The following is a 22,053-nucleotide window of genomic DNA, read 5'->3' as shown; positions in this document are numbered from 1 at the left end:
TCTGAGGAAGATACAGGAGGACAGAGCTCGGGTAATCCTAATAGCGCCATTCTGGCCCAAGAGGCCGTGGTTTCCGTGGTCCAATTTTCCATCCACGAGTATCCAAATTACATCTGGCGGTGTGGAATTTGAAGGGACATTACTGAAAAGGAAGGGGTTTTCACAAGGTCTGATTAATACTTTACTTAAAAGTAAGAAAGTTTCCACAACAAATATTTGTTAGAGTCTGGAAAAAATTCTTAACTATTTCAGGAGCAGAGATTGGTCAGAAAGTCAGTATTACTAAAGTTCTGGAGTTCCTGCAGAGGGGTCTGGAGATGGGACTAGCCACTAGCACTCTTAGAGTCCATGTATCAGCTTTAGGAGCTCTATACAATTGTAATTTAGCTAACAATTACTGGGTTGCCAGATTTATTTATTTAAAGGAGCGGCTAAAGGTACCTTCACACATAACGATATTGTTAACGATATCGTTGCTATTTGTGACGTAGCAACGATATCGTTAATAAAATCGCTATGTGTGACAGCGACCAACGATCAGGCCCCTGCTGGGAGATCGTTGGTCGCTGAACAAAGTCCAGAACTTTATTTCGTCGCTGGATCTCCCGTGGACATCGCTGGATCGGCGTGTGTGACACCGATCCAGCGATGTCTTCACTGGTAACCAGGGTAAACATCGGGTAACTAAGCGCAGGGCCGCGCTTAGTAACCCGATGTTTACCCTGGTTACCATGCTAAAAGTAAAAAAAAACAAACACTAGATACTTACCTACCGCTGTCTGTCCTCCAGCGCTGCGCTCTGCACTCCTCCTGTACTGTCTGTGAGCCGGAAAGCAGAGCGGTGACGTCACCGCTCTGCTTTCCGGCTCCCAGACAGTACAGGAGGAGAGCAGAGAAGCAGAGCGCAGCGCTGGAGGACAGACAGCGGTAGGTAAGTATGTAGTGTTTGTTTTTTTTTACTTTTAGCATGGTAACCAGGGTAAACATCGGGTTACTAAGCGCGGCCCTGCGCTTAGTTACCCGATGTTTACCCTGGTTACCGGCATCGTTGGTCGCTGGAGAGCGGTCTGTGTGACAGCTCTCCAGCGACCAAACAGCGACGCTGCAGCGATCCGGATCGTTGTCGGTATCGCTGCAGCGTCGCTAAATGTGAAGGGGCCTTAAGTCAAGACCCATTGTTAAGAAAAAAGACTAGCCCCGTGGGACTTAAACTTGGTACTTACAGCTCTAACTGAACCCCCTTTGAGCCTATTGATTCTGCTTCTATAAAAATCCTGTCTTATAAAAAAGCTCCTTTAGTTGCTCTTACTTCAGCAAGAAGGGTTAGTGACCTACAAGCCCTCTATAGACAGCCTCCATACATCCAGTTTAGAGATGATCCTCTTTACCTTCCTAAGGTAGCATCAAAGTTCCACAGACTTCAGGAGATAAATCTCCCCACTTTTTGTCCTAACCCTAAAAATCAAAAAGAACTCAAACTCCATTCATTAGATGATAAAAGATGTCTACTCAGATACATAACTTTAACAGACCCTTGGAAAAAAAATGGTTCTTTGTTCATATCCTTTCAGGGAGTCAGGAAAGGGTTTAGGGTGTCCAAAAACACCTTAGGTAGATGGATTAGGGAATGGATATCTTTGGCTTATTCAGCAGGTAGCCTAGAAGTCCTGGAAGGTATAAGAGCTCATTCCACTCGGGCCATGGCGACATCCTGGGCGGAAAGGTCGGAGGTGTCGATTGAGGATATATGTAAGGCGGCCACATGGTCATCTCCGTCTACTTTCTTTAAGTATTATAGATTAGATCTGGGTGGCTCTTCCGATCTCACGTTTGGTAGAAGGGTGCTGGACGCAGTAGTCCCTCCCTAAGACTCTATCTGTAAATCTCTCGTTAGTGCTGTCATGGCGACTGAATAAATACTCAAGCTACTTACCGGTAGCGGTGTTTTTCAGGAGCCAATGACAACACTCCTACTGTATATTCCCTCCCTTTATGCTGGCATGGCTTATCACCACTTGTTTGTATAAATTTTTAATCACAGGGTGAAAAAGTTAATTATGTGCTACTAACCAAGGAGGTCCTCTCATGCTCTGTAATCCAACTGATGCGGGAGAGAGGTGCCGCCCTTTTATCTTTGTAGGTTTCCTGTCCTGAAGGGCAGATTCCCTCTCTCGTTAGTGCTGTCATGGGCTGTTTCATGATAACATGGACAATATGGCTGTTTTCATGTTATTTAGAAATAGTTTTGTCGTGGAAAAATAAAATCACTTGTGTAGAAAAATGTTTTCACTTAAACATCATCAAAGGCTACGTTCACATTTGCGTTGTGCGGGGCTGTGTCGGCGACACAACGCAAACAAGAACGCATGCAAAACGCATAGTTTTGCGATGCATGCGTCCTTTTTTTGCCTGATTTTGGACGCAAAAAAAATGCATCTTGCTGCGTCCTCTGTGCCCTAATGCTTACGGCAATAAAGACGCATGCATCGCAAAACGCATGCAAACGCATGTCCATGCGCCCCCATGTTAAATATGGGGGCGCATGGCGCATGCGTCGCCGCGGCTGCGCCCGACGCAGCCCGGCAGAACGCTAATGTGAACGTAGCCTTATACCTCAAATAACAAACCCCCACGCAGCTCTGTTAGCAGAAAAATAAGTTGTGGCAGTGCATGATCTCTTATTCTACAAAACAAGAAAACAATCTTTATCTACAAAATTGTTCTTAGTGTAATAAAACATTAAAAAAAAGTGTCTAAACCAGTAATTATCCACGTTTGTCATTACTATAGTGGGGAGAGCCCACTTAACAATTTGAGGTGCGTGACTGCAGAAGCACAAGCTGGGCACAATGTATTGGCACACTAAGCTGGTGAATTTGTCATTTTCTCACTGCAACATCGGCTGCATGCTGATTTCTACAAAACAGCCGTTGGATCAAAATAGTTACTGTACTCATAAGATGAATTCTCAGGAGGGGAAAATTGTGTAAGAATTTATGCTTCCATTTTACATTTTGAAAAATGTAAAATCTGTAAAAAGAAAAAAAAAAAAATTTTGGTAGTAAAAATATTTTTTTTCTTCATGACTCAATGATATAAAATTCTGTAAAACACCTGTCACTGCAACCAAAGACGAATTGCTTGTGGGATGTATTTTTTTTTTTTACTTATTTTTTAAATGGGGCCCACACACCTTTGTGTTACTATAAATTAATGTAGAGATGCACAAATGTGCTATGTGACTAATATATACACACGATGCGTCAGGATACTGCAACTAATGAATACATGAACTCCCAATATTGCTGAAAACGTTAAAAATGTAAGATACTTATCTGTTTTTGATCATAGTGCAAGAGCCATCCAACCATGGTTTTTCATTCTTTCATAATAAAACCCCCTGCTAAGTAGTTTACATGTTAACGTTCTGCAGCAATAGTGAAGGCCGATGTACTCATTGGGCTACTTTCACACTGGCGTTTTTTGCAGTGCGTCGTTTAGGGAAAATAAAAACGCATCCTGCAAAGTTGTTTGCAGGATGCGTTTTTGCCCCATAGATTAACATTAGCGACGCATTGACACACGTTGCAACCGTCGTGCGACGGTTGCGCCGTGTTGTGGCGGACCGCCGGGAGCAAAAAACGTTACATGTAACGTTTTTTGCTGCTGATGGATCGCTTTTTCCGACCGCGCATGCGCAGCCGGAACTCCGCCCCCACCTCCCCGCGCCTTACAATGGGGCAGCGGATACGCAGGAAAAATGCATCCGCTGCCTCCGTTGTGCCTCTGTTTCACTGCTAGCGTCGGAACCTCGGCCCGACGCACTGCGACGGGCCGAGTCCGACGCTAGTGTGAAAGTAGGGTTAGTCGCAGGGTGCTGAACCATCCTGTATGTATAAAATGACACATCAGATTAGAAAATTTTTTCCTGGTCAGCAAGGTCAATACCGACTTTGGCAGGAAGGGGTTAACTGTACATACTCCTTCTAAAGATTTCACTTCAAAGGCAAAATGACTATTAATCCACACAGAGATATTTCCTGTATGTCCCAGTTGATTAGAAGTAGATAAATGTAGGTGCACCTAGAAAGGCATGCAGATAAATGTCACAGTGAGATGTACACATCATTTTTTGGTTCTTTGTTTGGTTGCTAATTTTTTTTATCATTGCTTCTCTTCTTTTGTATTGAACACCTTAATATAGTGTATTAAAATGTTGTATTTATTTAGAATCTACAAAAGAAAACACAAAATATACCAGAACCGGGCCCTTCGAAGATACGTGGGACTGCCAGAACTCTATCCATTGGAGAATCTTCCTCATCACAAGGTCCAAATACTACCCAAAAAACAAATGTGGTGGGTAACCCTTCTGTACCACTGTACACCTTTTCTTATCTATGCAGTATCCCCTAAAGGAAAGCCCGAATATGTCACAAGACCAGGCAGATTGGTCTTTTAGATTTTTTAGTATGTCACTTTTTAGCCATATTTGAAAAGCAGTCTCTTTTCAGGGGAACCCGACAGTAGGTTTATGCTGCCCGTACCACAGGCAGCACAAATCCGAGCCTTGCTGCATTCTTGCTGCTGTGTATCAAAAACATGATTAGAAAAGCCAACCAGGAACTGCGTATAGTTCATTATACACATATAAGGGAAGCTCTTCTAGTCTAGGGGCCCGGGCAGGGAGAAACCATCAGGGACCTGCCTTGTACTAGTCATCTGAGATATTTTGACCATGGACGATTTTTCGATGTATTTTGGCTCTGGAACGCTGCAACGATTCAGAATACAACATACACGGCTGCATTGAAGCAGCAAGAGTCATTCATTCTGCCTGTGGTTTGAGGTCAGGTCCCCTTTAAGAAGAACATTATCATTTGATCTGACACATTTGGATAAAGGTGCACATTTATAATTACACTAGACATTGTAGAAAAGTGTATTAAGCATATCATCTTAGCATGTTTTATATCCACAATTTTCTAAATAATGAAGATGCACTGTGCTCCATTTTTATTGCCCAGTATATGCAGCACTTATGTGGATGTCTGCAGGAGACAATATTAGTCTGAGTATATTGTAGAGATCATGCTTGCTCAGTGACTTTTATCCTGATTTTAACCAGTATATCAATGTTCACCAGGTGTCTGCCAAGAACGCAAAGGCTCAAAAGAAATTAGTGACCAAGTCTAGTGGAAAGAAATCAAGAAAAGGTGAATAAGAACATTTTCTTGGTCTGTAAAGTTTTTGTTTAGTAGTCACATATTGGTCTTGATTTATGTGTGTGTATATAAATATCAAATACTGATAGTCTTTTCCAAACAGAAAATCAGGTGTGAACCGATGCAAGCTAACAGTCACTTTCCTATGTAGTGAATAAATTAAAGCTGCACTTTGTACTGCTATACTATGCAAACATGAAATTGGAATTGCATTGCTGCCCTATAAAACAAGTTAAAAAGAAGATACTCAGCACATAAATTGGCCAATTCACATGTGGTCAGCAGCCAAGACAAGGCGAACTTTGCTGAGAACCAATCTCGGATTTCTCCTTCGTCTCATTGGGGGACACAGGACTGTGGGTGTATGCTTCTGCCGCCAGGAGGCTGACCCTAAGTAAACATAAAAAAAAAGTTTAGCTCCTCCTCCGTCATATACACCCTGACACTGGCTACCAGAGAATCCAGTTCTTGCTTAGTGTCTGAAGGAGGCACACCTCTGGGTCCCGGATCCTTTGGATCCTTTTTCATCTCTTCATTATATGGATTGAGGGGGCGACGGATCCTTTTGAGCAGGGGTGTCAAACTGCATTCCTCGAGGAATGCGTGTTTTCAAGATTTCCTTAGCTTTGCACAAGGTGCTGTAATCATTATGTGTGTAGGTGATTAAATTATCACCTGTGCAGTACAAGGAAATCCTGGAAACAGGACCTGTTTGCAGCCCTTGAGGATTGCAGTTTGACACCCCTGCTTTTGAGGGTCCGATCTCCCCAAACCAATAATGGGCAAGCACGTGCGAGTATTCTCCACGTATCCTTCCCCGCGACGTGGGATTACTCACCGGACTTGTCCCTGTATTTTAGACCACAGGCTGTACAGGTGCCCTTAGATGTCCGTGTGTCCCCCCTTATTTCTACACCTCTGTTCTGCTGCGGTGATAGATGGGGTGGTGGACGGTCCCTCTCCTTATCCCAGTGCAGGAAATGGAGCTAGGGTTCCTGCACCGTCACTTGCTCTGCTCTCCCCCGCTGGATTTTTTACTCCACGCTGACCCTTTTCTCTCAATAGGGTTCAGCTTGCAAAAAAGGGGAAAGGGCAGGAATGGGGGGCTCCTGACACAGGCACAGTTTACCTTGAAGGCAGGCTCCGGGCGTCTGCACCTATCTGGCGTCGGGTAATGAGCGACGCCGCAGTCCCCAAAGCTCCGTCGGTGCTGCGGTTCTTTCGGCGCCGCAGCGGTTCAATGCGGCCAGCGCCGCGGTCTTTCCGGAGGCTTGAGGCTCAGGCCTAGCATCCAGCATGCATTTCCGGGTCAATCAGGCCCGGCTTCCGCCCAGCAAACCGCGCGGTGAGGCCCCGCCCCCTCCGGCACGTCTACTTCCGGATCCGCGCCATCCTTTCCTTGCCTAGGGAAAATCGAGGCCCCGGCTTCGGCCTACTACAGGCCGCATCACATCATGGCGGCTCCGCCCCCTGAGGACTGCTGGGGATAAAGGTAGCACATTTGCTCAGCATTTGGTGTTCGGTTCCACACTGTACTCGTGGGGACACAGGACTGGGGTAAGTGCTTCTCCCTCCAGCCTGACAGCAGAAGCATTGTTTTTTTCCCAGTCTAAGGCCCTGGGTATAGCATTTACGGATGACTGTCTAGAAGGGTCAAAACTCACACGGTCCTATATACCGTTTGTGTAGCTTGTCATGCTACATTCCCGCATGCCCAGAGTAATCATCTCTGCGAGGCCTGCGACTCTGAATGCGCCCAGGTACCCCCCCCCCCCCCCCCCCCACCAGCGAGCTCCCCAGCAATGTCTCCGGCAATTTCTCCTGCCCCTCAAGCGGAGGCTGGGGCGGTTCCACCGGAATGGGTCACGTCCTTGTCGCAATCCATGGCGTCCCTAACTGAAGCAATCAAGTCCCTTTTAAGACCCCGGCGGTCAGGGCCAGCAGTCCATCTGTCTCGGAGAGGGCCTCGGGGTCTCAGGAGCCTTCGGCCTGCAGGGGCCGCTCTCGAACTAGACAGACGCGTGGAAAGCGAATTTGCACATCGTCTCCCAGGCCGTCAGGTGCTTCGGCATCCTGGAGCTCCGTATCACGCTCTCCTTCCCCAGCAGAGAGCGGGGAAGTTGAGACAGACTGAGTCTGAAGGGTCCCTTAATTTAGAGACTCCTCGGTTTCAGGAGTCTGTAGATTGCCTAATTGAGGCTGTCAATCAGTCCCTGGGGATAGAAGATGAACTCGTCTCAACCTCAGATCACAAGGTTTCATTTAAGCGGGCCAAACTGGCCCATAAGATTTTTTTCCTCTCACCCCGAGTTTGAGGACCTGATTCGGCGTAACCGGGAGCACCCGGACAAGCGTTTTTTGGGGCAATTGCCATTAGAAGGGCACCCTGGTTAAGAACATGGCGGGCAGACTCTACCTCTAAAAAATCTTACAACTCTACTGTATCAGGGGGGTCGCTTATTCGGAGAGAAGCTGGATCAGCTTATTTCAGACTCCACAGGAGGGAAGAGCAAGTTTCTTCCTCAGCAGAGGATTAGACATTCTTTTCGTCGCCAATTCCAGGCCCGTTTCAGACACTTTCATAATGCTACATGGGCTCCAGCACGGGGCTCTGCTGCGCAGGGTCGCCCCAATCAGGACCGAGACAATCGGATCTCCTATACGGCCAAACAAGGGGGAAGAATGCGTTCCCAGTCAACTAGATCCAGAGGATCTAGGACTCAGAGGTTTTCGGCCAAGTGACTGGAGGCCTCCTCGGAGTGCCTCCAACAGAGTAGGCGGACGTCTACTTTTGTTTCACCAGGTCTGGCTTCAAGTAATCCACGACCGGTGGGTGGTAGAGCTCGTATCTTCAGGTTACAAGATAGAGCTGGTCGGTCAGCCTCCTCCCCGGTTCTTCCCATCCCGTCTTCCCAGGTCCGAGTCCCGCCGACAAGACCTGTACAATTTCATAGAGTCCCTTTGTCTCAGCGGGGTCATTTCTCTTGTTCCAAGTGAAGAAAGGTTTCAAGGGTTTTATTCAAATCTTTTTATAGTACCCAAAAAGGACAGAACAGTAAGACCCATTCTGGATCTGAAACGCTTAAACAAGTTTGTCCACATTCGTCACTTTCGGATGGAATCTCTCCGGTCAGTTATTGCCTCAATGGAAAAGGGAGAATTCTAGGCCTCAATAGACATTCAGGATGCCTACCAACATATTCCCATTTTTCCTCCTCATCAAAGATTTCTCTGGTTCACCCTAAACAACCTACACTTCCAGTTCACAGCTTTACCCTTCGGGCTGGCCTCCACCCCCAGGGTATTCACGAAGGTCATGTCAACTCTGGTGTCCATTCTGCACTCCCGAGTCATAGTAGTCTTGCCATATCTAGACGATCTTCTGATCAAAGGGCCGACTTTTCAAGCTTGCAAGGAAAATGTCAGCATTGCTCTAGACACCCTTTTTTGTCTGGGTTGGCTAGTAAATTTAAGGAAGTCTTCCCTAGAACCATCTCGGAGGATTTCATTTCTAGGCATGATTTTCGACACCTCTCAAGCCCTATCAATCCTTCCCCAGGACAAGGTCCTAGCCCTTCAGCGGGAAGTGAGGAATCTTCAGCAACCGTACCCTCATATGATCTGGTCCTGCATGAGGGTCTTAGGAAGGATGGTTGCAACTATAGAAGCAGTACCATTTGCACAGCTTCACCTCTGACCTCTCCAACAAGCAATCTTAGCAGTATGGAACAGGAATCCACTCTCCCTCAACCGCAGATGTCGGTTGTCTCCCCAGGTCAGGCAGGCTCTTTCATGGTGGTTAAACAGCTCGTCCCTACTGGAGGGGAAACCCTTTCCCCCAACCAATTGGCTAGTGGTTACAACAGATGCCAGTCGCCTGGGTTGGGAAGCGGTGTTCTTTCACACAGCTCAGGGGTGCTGGTCTCCTCGGGAATCAGATCTTCCCATCAATCTCTTAGAGATTCGGGCAGTTCGACTAGCTTTGCAGTATTTCCACCATCTTCTGGCGGGTTGTCCGGTCCGGATTCAATCGGACAACGCCACAGCTGTGGCCTACATAAATCATCAGGGGGGCACCCGCAGCAAGGCAGCCATGCAGGAGGTAAAACAAATACTGTTCTGGGCCGAGAGGAATCAGTCGGTGATTTCAGCAGTTCACATTCCGGGCGAAGAGAACTGGGCGGCAGATTTCCTCAGCCGTCAGGGTCTAGCGTCCGGGGAATGGTCTCTCCATCCCGAAGTATTTCAGCAAATATGCCATGTATGGGGGACTCCGGACGTGGATCTAATGGCGTCCAGGAGGAATGCCAAGGTACCCAGATTTGTCGCCCGGTACCGAGATCCACAGGCAATCGCCGTGGATGCGCTAGTGCTGACTTGGAACCAGTTTCATCTCTCTTATCTGTTCCCTCCTCTGGCACTGCTCCCGAGGGTAATCAAGAAGATCAAGTCAGAAATGGTGCCTGCTATTCTGATCGCCCCGGATTGGCCGCGGCGGACCTGGTATGCGAACCTAGTACAGCTTCTCGCCGGAGTTCCATGGCGGCTCCCCGATCGTCCGGATCTTCTATCTCAAGGGCCGATTTACCACCAGAACTCCGGGGTCCTACGTTTGACGGCCTGGCCGTTGAATCTTGGGTTTTAACTCAGGCAGGGTTCTCCCAAGAGGTTGCAGATACCATGATCAGTGCCCGTAAAACCGTTTCAGCCAGAATTTATTATCACACTTGCAAAGTTTTTCTTTCTTGGTGTAGAGGGCGCGGGCTGCCTCCTCTGCATTTTTCCGTCCCAAATATTCTAGCCTTTCTCCAAGCAGGCCTGGATTCAGGGCTTGCTCCAAGTACTCTTAAAAGACAGATTTCAGCCTTATCAGTCCTTTTTCAGCGCAGGATTGCTACTAACCGACAGGTCAGGATTTTTTTCAGGGAGTCGCTCATAAGGTCCCTCCTTATAAGACTCCTTTGGAAGCTTGGGACCTTAGTTTGGTCTTAAGGGCTTTACAAGAAGCTCCTTTTGAGCCTCTTCAACATATTTCCTTGACTCTCCTTTCCTGGAAAGTTGTATTTTTAGTGGCCATAACTTCCATAAGGCGGGTATCAGAGCTGGCAGCCCTCTCCTGTCGTGCTCCCTTTTTACGTTTTTATCAGGATACGGTAGTGCTCAGACCAGCACCTTCCTTTTTGCCGAAGGTTGTTTCCTCGTTCCACATTAATGGGGATATAGTCCTTCCCTCCTTTTGTCTGGCGCCTACGCACTGTGTGGAAAAAGCTCTCCATACGTTGGACCTAGTGAGAGCGTTGATGAGATACATTTCCCGAACGGCTCCTTTTCGTCAGACGGATGCTCTGTTTGTCCTCCCAGAGGGTCGCAGGAAGGGATGCGCGGCCTCGAAATCTACCCTAGCCAGGTGGATATGTAAGACCATTCAGGAGGCCTATCGCGCCAAGGGCATGATGGTTCTGGCTGGAATCAAAGCTCACTCTACTAGAGCAGTGGGGGCTTCCTGGGCGATTCGGCATCAGGCTTCAGCAGAACAGGTTTGCAAAGCTGCAACCTGGCCTACTTTGCATACATTTGCCAAGCACTACAATGTCCACTCCAAGATCTCTGCTGATGCGACTCTGGGTAGAAGGATTCTTCAAACGGCGGTGACACACTTATAGACAACTGTTGTCTGGATAATCATTACTGGTGAGTTATTTTCCCACCAAGGGACTGCTTTAGGTCACCCACAGTCCTGTGTCCCCCAATGAGGCGAAGGAGAACTAGGGATTTATGTGTTACTCACCGCAAAATCATTATCTCCGAGACGCTCATTGGGGGACACCGTTCCCTCCCTGGCGGCTACTGTCTTTTTGTATCTGATATTATCAGTTAGTGAGGTTTTTTTCTAGACATAAATTTTCTGTATTTAGGCTGATAATATTATTTGTTGGTTCTCCTACTGCTTTTGCACACCGAACTGGATTCTCTGGTAGCCAGTGTCGGGGTGTATACGACGGAGGAGGAGCTAAATTTTTTTAATGTTTACTTAGTGTCAGCCTCCTGGCGGCAGAAGCATACACCCACAGTCCTGTGTCCCCCAATGAGCGTCTCGGAGAAAAGGATTTTACGGTGAGTAACACAAAAATCCCTATATTTGTATACACAGGCTTTCTGGCTGAACACTCCACCCATAAGCCTATGGCCTTTTGGTTATTGCTTGATCCTACCAACCCATTTAATTGTAGCCTTTACTCTACGAGAGGTTGGGTTCCAAGCAAAGGTGGTCACCTTGTCGGTTGCTGTTGAGCCCACATGAAATGGCCAATTTATGTGCCAAGTATTTTCATTTTAAAGGGGTTGTCGGGTCCATTTCGATAAGTCTGCAGTCACTCTGTGGGCCTCATTGTGCACTGTGGTGATTTGTCGGTTTATGACCCGGGACCACAGGGTATGTACACCGCGTGCAAAATTATTAGGCAAGTTGTATTTTAGAGAATTATTTTTATTATTGATCAACAACTATGTTATCAATCAACCCAAAAGACTCAGAAATATCACACCTTAATATTTTTAGAAGTTAGAGTGTTTTTTTTTTTTAGATTTGGCTATCTTAGGAGGATATCGGTTTGTGCTGGTAACGATTACTATGCAGATTTATTAGGCTACATAATAAAAACCAAATATATTCCCATCTCACTTGTTTATTTCAACAGGTAAACCAATATAACTGCACAAAATTTATAAATAAACATTTCTTAGATGTAAAAACAACCCCCCCCCAAAAAAAAAATTAGTGACCAATATAGCCACCTTTCTTTATGATGACACTCCGCAGCCTTCCATCCATGGATTTGGTCAGATTCTTGATCTGTTTGCGATCAACATTGCGTTCAGCAGCCACCACAGCCTCCCAGACACTGTTCCGAGAGGTGTACTGTTTTCCCTCCCTGTAGATCTCACATTTTATGAGGGACCACAGGTTCTCTATGGGGTTCAGATCAGGTGAACAAGGGGGCTACGTCATTATTTTTTTCTTCTTGAGACCTTTACTGGCCAGCCATGCTGTGGAGTAGTTGGAGGCATGTGGTAGAGCAGTGTCCTGCATGAAAATCATGTTTTTCTTGAACTATAACGACTTCTTCCTGTACCACTGCTTGAAGAAGTTGTCTTCCAGAAACTGGCAGTAGGTCTAGGAGTTGGGCTTCACTCCATCCTCAACCCGAAAAGGTCCCACAAGTTCATCTTTGATGATACCAGCCCATACCAGTACCCCACCTCCACCTTGCTGCCGTCTGAGTCGGAGTGGAGCTCCCTGCCCTTTACTGATCCAGCCTCTGGCCCATCAAGAGTCACTGTCATTTCATCAGTCCATAAAACCTTTGAAAAGTCAGTCTTAAGATATTTTTTGGCCCAGTCTTGACGTTTTATCTTATGTTTCTTGTTCAAAGGTGGTCGTTTTTCAGCCTTCTTTACCTTGGCCATGTCCCTGAGCATTGCACACCTTGTGCTTTTTGATACTCCAGTAATGTTGCAGCTCTAAAATATGGCAAAACTGGTGGCAAATGGCATCTTGGCAGCTTCACGTTTGATTTTCCTCAATTCATGGGCAGTTATTTTGCGGGGGCGCATCATGTTATAGTGTAAGATCAATGATCTGACAATTTGCTGTGCACTGTGTCTGATCAGTGATCTGACATGCACAGCAGGAAGGCTTCCCGTCGCCTGCTCTGAGCAGGCGCTGGTAAGCCACCTTCCTCCCTGCAGTACCCGGATATTGTCCCGCGGCCATTTTGGATCCGGGCCTGCAGGGAGGAGGAGGTAAGAGACCCTCGGAGCAACGCGGTCACATCGCTTTGCTCTGAGGGTCTCAGGGAAGCACGCAGGGAGCCCCCTCCCTGCACAATGCTTCCCTATACCGCCGGAACACTGCGATCATGTTTGTTTGCAGTGTGCCGGGGGTTAATGTGCCGGGGGCGGTCCGTGACCATTCCTGGCACATAGTGCCGGATGTCAGCTGCGATAGCTGACACCCGGCCGCGATTGGCCGCGCTCCCCCCGTGAGCTTCCCTATACCGCCGGAACACTGCGATCATGTTTGTTTGCAGTGTGCCGGGGGTTAATGTGCCGGGGACGGTCCGTGACCGCTCCTGGCACATAGTGCCGGATGTCAGCTGCGATAGTCAGCTGACACCCAGCCGCGATTGGCCGTGCTCCTCCCGTGAGCGGGGCCGATCGCTATGACATACTATCCCGTCGATGGGCATACGGGCCCACCCCACCTCGACAGGATAGTACATCTAATGTCAGAAAGGGGTTAAATAAAGACACAGCCAGAAAAAAGTATTTTAATATTCTTAATTTCACCATACTTACAACCACGCCTAATTCCCTGAAGCCATCGATCACCTGCAAAAAAAAAAAAAAAAAACAGCAATATACTCCCTGTTCCAACGCAGTCCAATTAATAACGAGTGTCCCAAGACAATCTCCCTTTTAGAACAGTGACATAAGGTGATAATGGCTCCTGCAGGTCATCGCTAAGGAGGTTATACGAGTTCAGGCTCGCTTTACGGCAATGCTGCTTTGGAATTTTCTCACACAGTGCTGCCAGTGAGAATGAACTTGGGTGACCTCTCTCCTGGCAGCGGTGGTATGATATACATCGCTGAGGATTACCTCCGCCTATTAGTTCATCGCGGTTGCCCTGTAGAGCACTGACATCATACATACAGCCCCGCACACACATAGATACAGCCCGTGCACCCACGCACACACACACAGACATGCACATCTTCTCCGCACACCCACAGCCCCACAGACACACACAGCCCCACAGACACACACAGCCCCACAGACACACACAGCCCCACAGACACACACAGCCCCACAGACACACACAAACACATGCACATCTTCTCCGCACACTGTCTCCGTCCACACACACAGTCTCTGCCCACACACTTTCCTCCTCCCGATCTGCAGCGTTTCTCGCAGGCACATCTGCATCAAATCCGCAGATCTTTTTTAAACCTGCGGTTTTGCTGCGGATTGGCCTGACACAATGGATGTCAATGGGTGCAGAAACGCCGCAGATCCGCAAAAAAAATTGACATGCTGTAGAAAAAAAACCCGCTGTGATTCAGCACTTTTTTTCCACAGCATGTTCACAACAAATGTCAATTTCACATAGACTAACATTGCTTGTGCACTACACTGGATTTGATGCAATTCCACGCATTAATAAACACTGTGGATCCGCATCAAAATCTGCAACGTGTGCACATAGCTTTACTCATGCATTCCCTCCAGTTCACGGTCAGAAACCAACTCCCAACAGTGCGCACTGGGGGGATTCATATGTCTGCAGTCTCACAGAATGACTTCATACTTATCGATTTGGACTTGACAATTCCTTTAACTTATTTTTTAGAGCAGCAATACAATTCCAATTTCATTTATTTCATGTTTGCATGCTGTAGCTGCACAAAGTGCAGCTTTAGTTTGTTGATTTATAACCATAACTTAAAGGGGTAGTCCCATCTCCAAGACCCAGTCCCCAATATGAAGTAGGTGTAATAATAATAAAATACCTCCAATTCGAAATGTAGTGTACATTTTTTTTTATTTTGCTATGTCTTTTTCCTCATGTGCAGGCATTGCAGGACCTTAGGTATCCATGGTTACGTCCACTGATGAAGTGACAGCTAGTTGCTAGTGGTCATAACCATGGCTACCTAAGGTCCTGCAATGCCTGTACACGAGGAAAGAGACATAGCAAGTCAGAAAAACTATACTATATACAGTATACTATAATTGAAGATATTTGCTATTATTATCATTACACCTACTACATATTAGGATTGGGGTCTTGGAGATTGGAATACCCCTTTAATTAAAAAGTTTGGTCCTCCATATGCCTCGCTCTTAAATTTAAGAAAGTTATTTTGTGGGTGCAGGTTAATCTTAGTAGGTTATACATGGCATGCATGTTCTCTGCACATTAGGTAGTGTAGAAAAACCTACGGTATCTCCAATGCTACACCTGAACAGGAATAAATGGCCTCGTCTTCAGATATATTGGCCACATAAATGTTCCTGATGCTCAGATATGGTGATAAGATGAATACATTCATGGAATTATTTCCCACATCAAGCAATCAATGCAAAAACGACAAAGTTTTAGAAAGGCAGACTAATTAAATGAACCAGTTAGCACAGCATCCTGTGCCGAAAATCCCATAGACAAGCTGTTCTTGTAAAGATATTATTCTATGCTAATAATGAATTCTATAAACCGTTACTTTTTATCGTAACTTTCTATATTTATAGACCTGAGTATAGAGATCCATAAACAGACCTCTATGTGCAATTCCTAAGACAAAACATTTGGAACAGTGAATATGTATGCTGCATCTATACGCTCACATTGTAGCGCTGGGCAATGAGAGGCACAAACCCATTGCCTAATGATTCCGGCTTCCTATTCACCAAGAACTGGGGCACTCTCTTGTTACACCTAGTATTTTCATATGTTAATAAGTAAATAAACTTTCATTTTTATTTTCCAGTATGAAAAGTTATGAAATGTTGCAAAACTCTTTATTAGGGAATTTGCCTTCATTCCTGTAAAAAATAAATAAAAATGTATGCAAGTGGTTTCTAAACCCCTGCTTTTCACCAGTCTATGTACCTTTAGCTGCACTGATATCAGAACGTACTAATTTGGAGTACAGCACCTGTTTTCTCTGAGTGTTGTGCTTACCGGAATAATCTCCTGCAATAGCTTAGCCCCAGAGTTAGTGAGACGCACGTGCTAAACTGAATCTTTCTCCTTCCCTCATTGGGGGACACAGGACAGTGGGTGTATGCTTCTGCCGCCAGGAGGCTGACACTAAGTAAACTTGGAAAAAAAAAAAGTTAGCTCCTCCTCCATCGTATACATCCTGACACTGGCTACCAGAGACTCCAGTTTATGCTTAGTGTCTCAAGGAGGCACATCTCTGGGTCCTGGATCGTTGGACCCGATTTTTCAACATCTTTGGATTGAAGGGGCGACGGACCTTTTTGAGGGTCCGTCTCCCCAAACCATCAACGGGCAAGTACGTGCGATGTTTCTCCACGTATCCTTCCCCGCTACGTGGGTTTCTTCACCGGACTTAGCCCTGACCACCCTGAGGTAGCTAGACTCCAGGCTGTACAGGTGCCCGTAAGATGTCCGTGTGTTTCCCCCTGATTTCTACACCCCTACGGGTGTTACCTGGGGTGGTGGACGGTCCCTCTCCTTATCCTGGGGATAATGGAGATAGGGTGCCTGCACCGTCATTTGTTCTACCCCTCGCTGAGTGCGGTAGGACAAGGGGGGCTCCTGGCATTACCTGCTGCTGCGTCCTCCGGGAGTGCGGTGTCTTTTTTAGCGTTGCTGAGGCGTCTTGGTGAGCAGCGTCGCGGTGTTAGGAGCGACGCTGCGGGTATGATCGGCGCCGCTGTCCCCCCAGAGACTTCGGCCCTGCCTGGCTGCTACGGGCGTGGGGTAGCGTCCTGGAGCCCGGGACTTCCGGCCGTCAGGCAGCGCTGTGAGGCTCCGCCCCCTCCGGCGCGTCACTTCCGGTTCCGGCTCTCCTCTCTCTAAGGGGGGAAAAATTGAGGCCCCGGCTTCGGGCCTGCTCCAGGCCGCAGCATCGTTTGGCGGTCCCTCCCCCCTAAGGCCTGCTGTGCATATAAGACAGCGCTTTTGGGCTCCGCATCGTGCTTTCAGGATCCATCACGGTACTCGAGGGGACACAGGACCGGGGTAAGTGCTTCTCCCTCCATCTGGCTGAAGCATTCTTTTTGTCCCAGTCTCTGGCCCTGGGTATAGCTTTACGGATCGTTATGTCTAGAAGGGTTAAGACTCACACGGTTCTTTTTACCGGTTGTGTATCTTGTCGTGCCCCTTTTCCGCACGCCCAAAGTAATCGCCTCTGTGAGGCCTGTGACTCTGAACGTGCCCAGGAGCCCCCCTTCCCCCCCCCCCCCGCCAGTTCTCCAGTAGTCTCTCCGGCTCCGGTTCCTCAAGCAGATGCTGGGGCAGCTCCACCAGAATGGGTCACGTCCTTGTCGCAATCCATGGCGTCCCTTACTGAAGCGATCAAATCTCTGCAGACCCCGGCAGTCAGGGACGGTAGTCCACCTGTCTCGGAGAGGGCCTCGGGGTCTCAGGAGCCTTCGGCCTGCAGGGGCCGCACTCGCTCTAGACAGACGCATGGAAAGTGGATTCGCAAAGCGTCATCCAGGCACTCAGGTGCTTCCGCATCCTGGAGTTCCGTATCTCGTTCTCCTTTCCCTGCAGAAAGCGGGGAAGTTGAGACTGATTACGAGTCAGAAGGGTCTCTTAATTTTGAGAAACCTGGTTTTCAGGAGTCGGTAGATAGCCTGATTGAGGCTGTCAATCAGTCTTTAGGGATAGAGGACGAGCTCGCCTTATCCTCTGATCATAAGGTCTCTTTTAAGCGGGCTAAACGGGCCCATAGGGTTTTTTCCTCTCACCCTGAGTTTGAGCATCTGATTCAACGCAAACGGGAGCACCCGGACAAGCGTTTTTCAGGGCAAAGAGCTCTGAAGGCCAGGTATCCCTTTGCTTCGGAACTTTGTAGTAACTGGGCAGGAAGCCCTTCGGTAGATCCTCCAGTGTCCCGTTTAGCCTCTAACACATTGCTGTCTCTCCCTAATGGCTCATCGATTAATGATCCTACGGATCGTCTTATAGAGAGCTTGGCTCGTTCCGTCTTTGAGGCTTCAAGTAAAGCACTTTTTCCTTCCTTTGCAGCAACTTGGGTTGCAAGGGCTATGATTTCTTGGTCAGAGTCGTTATCTAAGGCTCTCCAAGAAGGTAATTTGTCAGCAGAATTGGCAGAAATGTCATCTCAGGTAGCAATGGCTGGTAGTTATCTGATTAACGCATCCCTAGATGCGGCAGATTGTGCTTCTTCGGCGGCATCTAATGCTATTGCCATCAGAAGGGCCCTTTGGTTAAGGTCCTGGCGGGCTGATTCTACCTCTAAAAAATCTCTTACATCCCTACCGTATCAGAGTGGTCGTTTGTTCGGAGAGAAGCTGGATCAGCTTATTTCTGACTCCACAGGAGGAAAGAGTAAGTTTCTTCCTCAGCAGAGGTCTAGACAGCCTTTTCATCGCCAATTTCAGGCCCGTTTTAGAACCTTTCGCAACGTTAGATGGGCCCCAGTTTCAGGCTCTCCTGCGCAGGGTCGACCCAATCAGGACCGAGACGGTCGGACCCCTTATACAGCCAGCCAGGGGGGAAGAATGCGTCCCCAATCTACTAGATCCAGAGGATCTAGGACTCAAAGATTTTCGGCTAAGTGACTGGAGGCCTCCTCTGGGTGTCTCCAACAGAGTAGGCGGACGTCTACTTTTATTTCGCCAGGTCTGGCTTCAGGTAATCCACGACCGGTGGGTTGGAGAGCTCGTATCTTCAGGGTACAAAATAGAGCTGGTTCAGCTGCCTCCTCCCCGGTTCTTTCCATCCCGTCTTCCCAGGTCCGAGTCTCTTCGTCAAAGCCTGTTCAATTCCGTAGAGTCCCTTCGTATCAGCGGTGTCATTTCTCCTGTTCCAAGGGAGGAAAGGTTTCAGGGCTTTTATTCCAATGTTTTTGTAGTGCCCAAAAAGGACGGAGCAGTGAGGCTTATCCTAGATCTCAAACTCTTAAACAGGTTTGTCCACGTTCGTCACTTTCGGATGGAGTCTTTCCGGTCAGTCATCGCCTCTTTGGAAAAGGGAGAGTTTTTGGCCTCAGTAGACATTCAGGATGCTTATCTACATATTCCCATCTTTCCACCTCATCAAAGATTTCTCCGGTTTGCCGTAAACAATCTACACTTTCAATTCACGGCATTACCCTTCGGGCTGGCCTCCGCTCCCAGGGTGTTCACAAAAGTCATGTCTACTGTGGTTTCCATTCTGCACTCCCGAGGTATAATTGTCTTGCCATACCTGGACGATCTGCTGATCAAGGGACCGACTTTTCAATCTTGCAGGGAAAATGTCGGCTTCACTCTGGACACCCTTTCTCGTCTATGTTGGCTGGTGAATTTAAGGAAGTCATCCCTACAGCCGACCCGGAAGATCTCATTTTTAGGCATGATCTTCGACACCTCTCAAGCCCTATCAATCCTTCCCCAGGACAAGGTCCTAGCCCTTCGGCGGGAAGTGAGGAATCTTCAACAACCAGGCCCTCATACGATTCGGTCTGGCATGAGGGTGTTAGGGAAGATGGTTGCGACTATAGAGGCGGTTCCGTTTGTGCAGCTTCATCTTCGACCCCTCCAACAAGCAATCCTATCAGTGTGGAACAGAAATCCTCTCTCTCTCAACCGCAGATTTCGGTTGTCTCTCCAGGCCAGGATGACCCTCTCTTGGTGGCTAAACAGCTCATCTCTACTCAGGGGGAAGCCCTTCCCCCCAACCAATTGGCTAGTGGTCACAACAGATGCCAGTCTCCTGGGTTGGGGAGCAGTATTCTTTCATCACACTGCTCAGGGGCTCTGGTCTCCTCTGGAATCAGCCCTCCCCATCAATATCTTAGAGATTCGAGCAGTTCGACTAGCCTGGTTACATTTCCACCATCTTCTGGCAGGTCGCCCTGTCCGAATTCAATCGGACAACGCCACAGCGGTAGCCTACATAAATCACCACGGGGGCACCCGCAGCAAGGCAGCCATGAGGGAGGTAAAGCAAATCCTACTCTGGGAAGAGAGGAATCACTCTGTAATCTCAGCGGTCCATATTCCGGGCGAAGAAAACTGGGCGGCAGATTTCTTAAGCCGTCAGGGTCTGGCCTCCGGGGAGTGGTCTCTCCATCCCGAGGTATTTTTGCAGATTTGCCATCTTTGGGGGACTCCAGACGTGGATCTAATGGCGTCCAAGATGAATGCCAAGGTGCCCAGTTTTGTCTCTCGGTACCGAGACCCCCGGGCGATCGCCGTGGATGCGCTGGTATTGTCTTGGAACCAGTTTCATCTCTCTTATCTGTTCCCTCCTCTGGCACTGCTCCCGAGGGTAATCAAGAAAATCAAATCAGAGAGAGCACCGGCCATCCTGATCGCCCCGGATTGGCCACGACGGACCTGGTATGCAGACCTGGTACAACTTCTCGCCGGTGTTCCTTGGCGGCTCCCCGATCGGCCGGATCTTCTATCTTAAGGGCCGATCTACCACCAGAACTCAGAGGTCCTACGTTTGACGGCCTGGCCGTTGAATCTTGGGTTTTAACCCAGGCAGGGTTTTCTCAAGAAGTGGCGGATACCATGATCAGTGCACGTAAGCCCGTCTCGGCCAAGATTTATTATCACACTTGGAAGGTGTTCCTTTCCTGGTGTAGAGAGCGTGGGCTGCCTCCTCTGCGTTTTTCCTTTCCGAACATTCTAGCCTTCCTTCAAGTAGGCCTGGATTCTGGGCTTGCTCCAAGTACTCTTAAAAGGCAGATTTCGGCTTTATCAGTCCTTTTTCAGCGCAAGATTGCTACGAATCGTCAGGTCAGGACTTTTTTCCAGGGAGTCGCTCATAAGGTCCCTCCTTATAGGACTCCTTTGGAAGCTTGGGACCTTAATCTGGTTTTAAGGGCTTTACAGAACGCTCCTTTTGAGCCTCTTCAAGATATTTCTTTGATGTTTCTTTCTTGGAAAGTCGTGTTTTTAGTGGCCATAACGTCCATAAGACGGGTATCGGAGCTGGCAGCCCTTTCTTGTCGTTCCCCTTTTTTGCAGTTTCATCAGGACAAGGTAGTTCTCAGACCAGCACCGTCTTTTTTGCCGAAGGTTGTTTCGTCATTCCACATCAATGAAGATATTGTTCTGCCCTCTTTTTGTCCGGCACCTACGCACCGTGTAGAAAAAGCTCTCCATACGTTGGATCTGGTAAGGGCTCTGAGGAGATACGTTTCCCGAACGGCTCCTTTTCGCCAGACAGATGCTCTGTTTGTCCTTCCGCAGGGTCGCAGGAAGGGATGCGCTGCTTCAAAATCTACCCTGGCCAGGTGGATAAGGGCAACCATTCAGGAGGCTTATCGCACCATGGGCATGACGGTTCCGGCCGGAATCAAGGCTCATTCAACAAGAGCGGTGGGGGCTTCCTGGGCCGTTCGGCACCAGGCCTCAGCAGAACAGGTTTGCAAAGCTGCGACCTGGTCTAGTCTGCATACGTTTGTCAAACATTATAATGTCCACTCCCAGACCTCTGCAGGTGCAAATCTGGGTAGAAGGATTCTTCAAGCGGCAGTGGCGCATTTATAGACAACCATCATCTGGATGTCTTTGACTGGTGAGGTATTTTTCCCACCCAGGGACTGCTTTAGGACATCCCACTGTCCTGTGTCCCCCAATGAGGCGAAGGAGAAATAGGGATTTTTGTGTTACTCACTGTAAAATCCTTTTCTCCGAGACGCTCATTGGGGGACACAGCTCCCTCCCTGGTAGCCTTATGGCTGCTTTGGTTATATCTGATTACATTAGTCAGTAGGATCTTTTCTAGACATAATGCTTCTGTATTTATGCTGTTATATTATTTTTTGTGTTTTGTTCTCCTACTGCTTTTTGCACCAAACTGGAGTCTCTGGTAGCCAGTGTCAGGGTGTATACGATGGAGGAGGAGCTAACTTTTTTTTTTCAAGTTTACTTAGTGTCAGCCTCCTGGCGGCAGATGCATACACCCACTGTCCTGTGTCCCCCAATGAGCGTCTCGGAGAAAAGGATTTTACGGTGAGTAACACAAAAATCCCTATTTCACTGCCGTCATCTGGGCTCCAAATTAATAGCTGCATTGATATCAGAATGTAAAGACTGGGGAAAA

At 47.9% G+C, this 22,053-nt stretch overlaps 1 protein-coding gene across 6 annotated transcripts in view; it reads left to right on the top strand.

Moving 5' to 3' along the window:
* CENPU (centromere protein U) overlaps window positions 1-22,053 on the top strand; it is a 226,321-nt gene that overhangs the window by 142,032 nt on the left and 62,236 nt on the right. For all 6 annotated transcript variants that reach the window (XM_069744313.1, XM_069744312.1, XM_069744311.1 and 3 more), the window contains 2 exons: window positions 4,231-4,359; window positions 5,147-5,216. In XM_069744313.1, coding sequence (XP_069600414.1) covers window positions 4,231-4,359; window positions 5,147-5,216 — 199 coding nt within the window. The remainder of the gene's footprint in view (window positions 1-4,230; window positions 4,360-5,146; window positions 5,217-22,053) is intronic.

This window comes from Ranitomeya imitator, chromosome 1, assembly GCF_032444005.1.
Source record: "Ranitomeya imitator isolate aRanImi1 chromosome 1, aRanImi1.pri, whole genome shotgun sequence".
NCBI classification, from domain to species: domain Eukaryota; kingdom Metazoa; phylum Chordata; class Amphibia; order Anura; family Dendrobatidae; genus Ranitomeya; species Ranitomeya imitator.
The sequence above is the reverse complement of the archived record's forward strand: the minus strand, read 5'-3'. Positions and strand labels throughout refer to the sequence as shown.